General features: G+C 36.2%; 1 protein-coding gene across 1 annotated transcript; it reads left to right on the top strand.

Annotated features, from left to right (window-relative positions):
• Positions 1-260: 260 nt before the first annotated feature.
• LOC104817098 lies at positions 261-1,029 on the top strand (the record flags this gene model as incomplete). Its single annotated transcript, XM_010546176.1, has 3 exons — positions 261-510; positions 727-847; positions 945-1,029. Coding segments are annotated over exons 1-3 (385 nt in total), but the record flags the coding sequence as incomplete, so codon positions are not given.
• Positions 1,030-1,038: the final 9 nt, after the last annotated feature.

Raw genomic sequence — 1,038 nt, 5'->3', positions numbered from 1 at the left:
TTTTTCGTACGAATCATAGAACTGGATCATTTACAAGAAGTCTTCAGATCCCATTTCTTTTCCTTTTAATTATATAAAGTTTAGACCTTTGCTATTTTTTGGTATAATTTTGTAAAGTTTAGACATTTGAATGTAAATTTTTCTTAGAGGCATTTTTTTTGTATAATTATATAAGTAGATACTAATCCATAATTATTGGTTTAGTTTCGGTTTAATTTCACAATTTTTTTTATTTTTATTTTTAACTCAGGAGGAACAGTCATAGGTTACTTCGTAATCGGATTACTGTCGAGAGACGGCGGAATTTGTCAGCTAATTTTTCAAACGATGGATGCGTAGAATCTCTTCTTCTTCTTCAAAGACCGAAGCTTCCAATTCTAATTTCAATTTCCTCTTTTCCGGTCTTTTCAATGGCGTCCACTTTTTCGGGTTGACCCGCTTCTTCTCATCTTCCCCATATCATCCCTCTCGCCCGTTTCTTCCGCTTCCCAAATTCTCCACTTTCGTCTGGTGAGTTGAGGTTCTTCCACTTAGATTTTCTCTGGGTTCTGTTAATACGAGTGAAAAGCTCAGATCTTTTGGTTTTGATCAGGTGTATTGTCTTCTCGTTTGTCTTCTGTCTCTGTCTCTGTGGTCCTTTGTATATAAATCTGTGAGTATAATTGATGGGTTTTGTAGTGGTATAATGAGTCAGAGATTTACATATTTTGTCTAACAATATCTCAGTTGCATCGTCGTGGTTGAATTTCAGAAAGATTTTCGTTTTGCAAGTATGAGCGGTGTTTCCAAGATAGTGTCTTCAAATGAAATTGAGAAATCTTCGACTCAGGAGGAGCATTTGGATAAGGTATATGATGTTTTGAGCTTTGCCTCGCTTGATTCCGACAAGAATCTTGAATGTTGCTTATAAAGATGTCGGAAACAACATTGGTGTTTCTGTTTAGATTAATGAAGTCAGGAGATCACTTGGTACGCTGCCTGAGAAGTTATCCATCTACTCATCGGATTCGGCCATTTCTCGATATTTACGTGCACGTA

The sequence above is a fragment of the Tarenaya hassleriana genome, unplaced genomic scaffold (assembly GCF_000463585.1).
Source record: "Tarenaya hassleriana unplaced genomic scaffold, ASM46358v1 Cleome2601, whole genome shotgun sequence".
Classification (NCBI taxonomy): Eukaryota; Viridiplantae; Streptophyta; class Magnoliopsida; order Brassicales; family Cleomaceae; genus Tarenaya; species Tarenaya hassleriana.
This window is presented reverse-complemented; position numbering and strand designations above follow the sequence as displayed.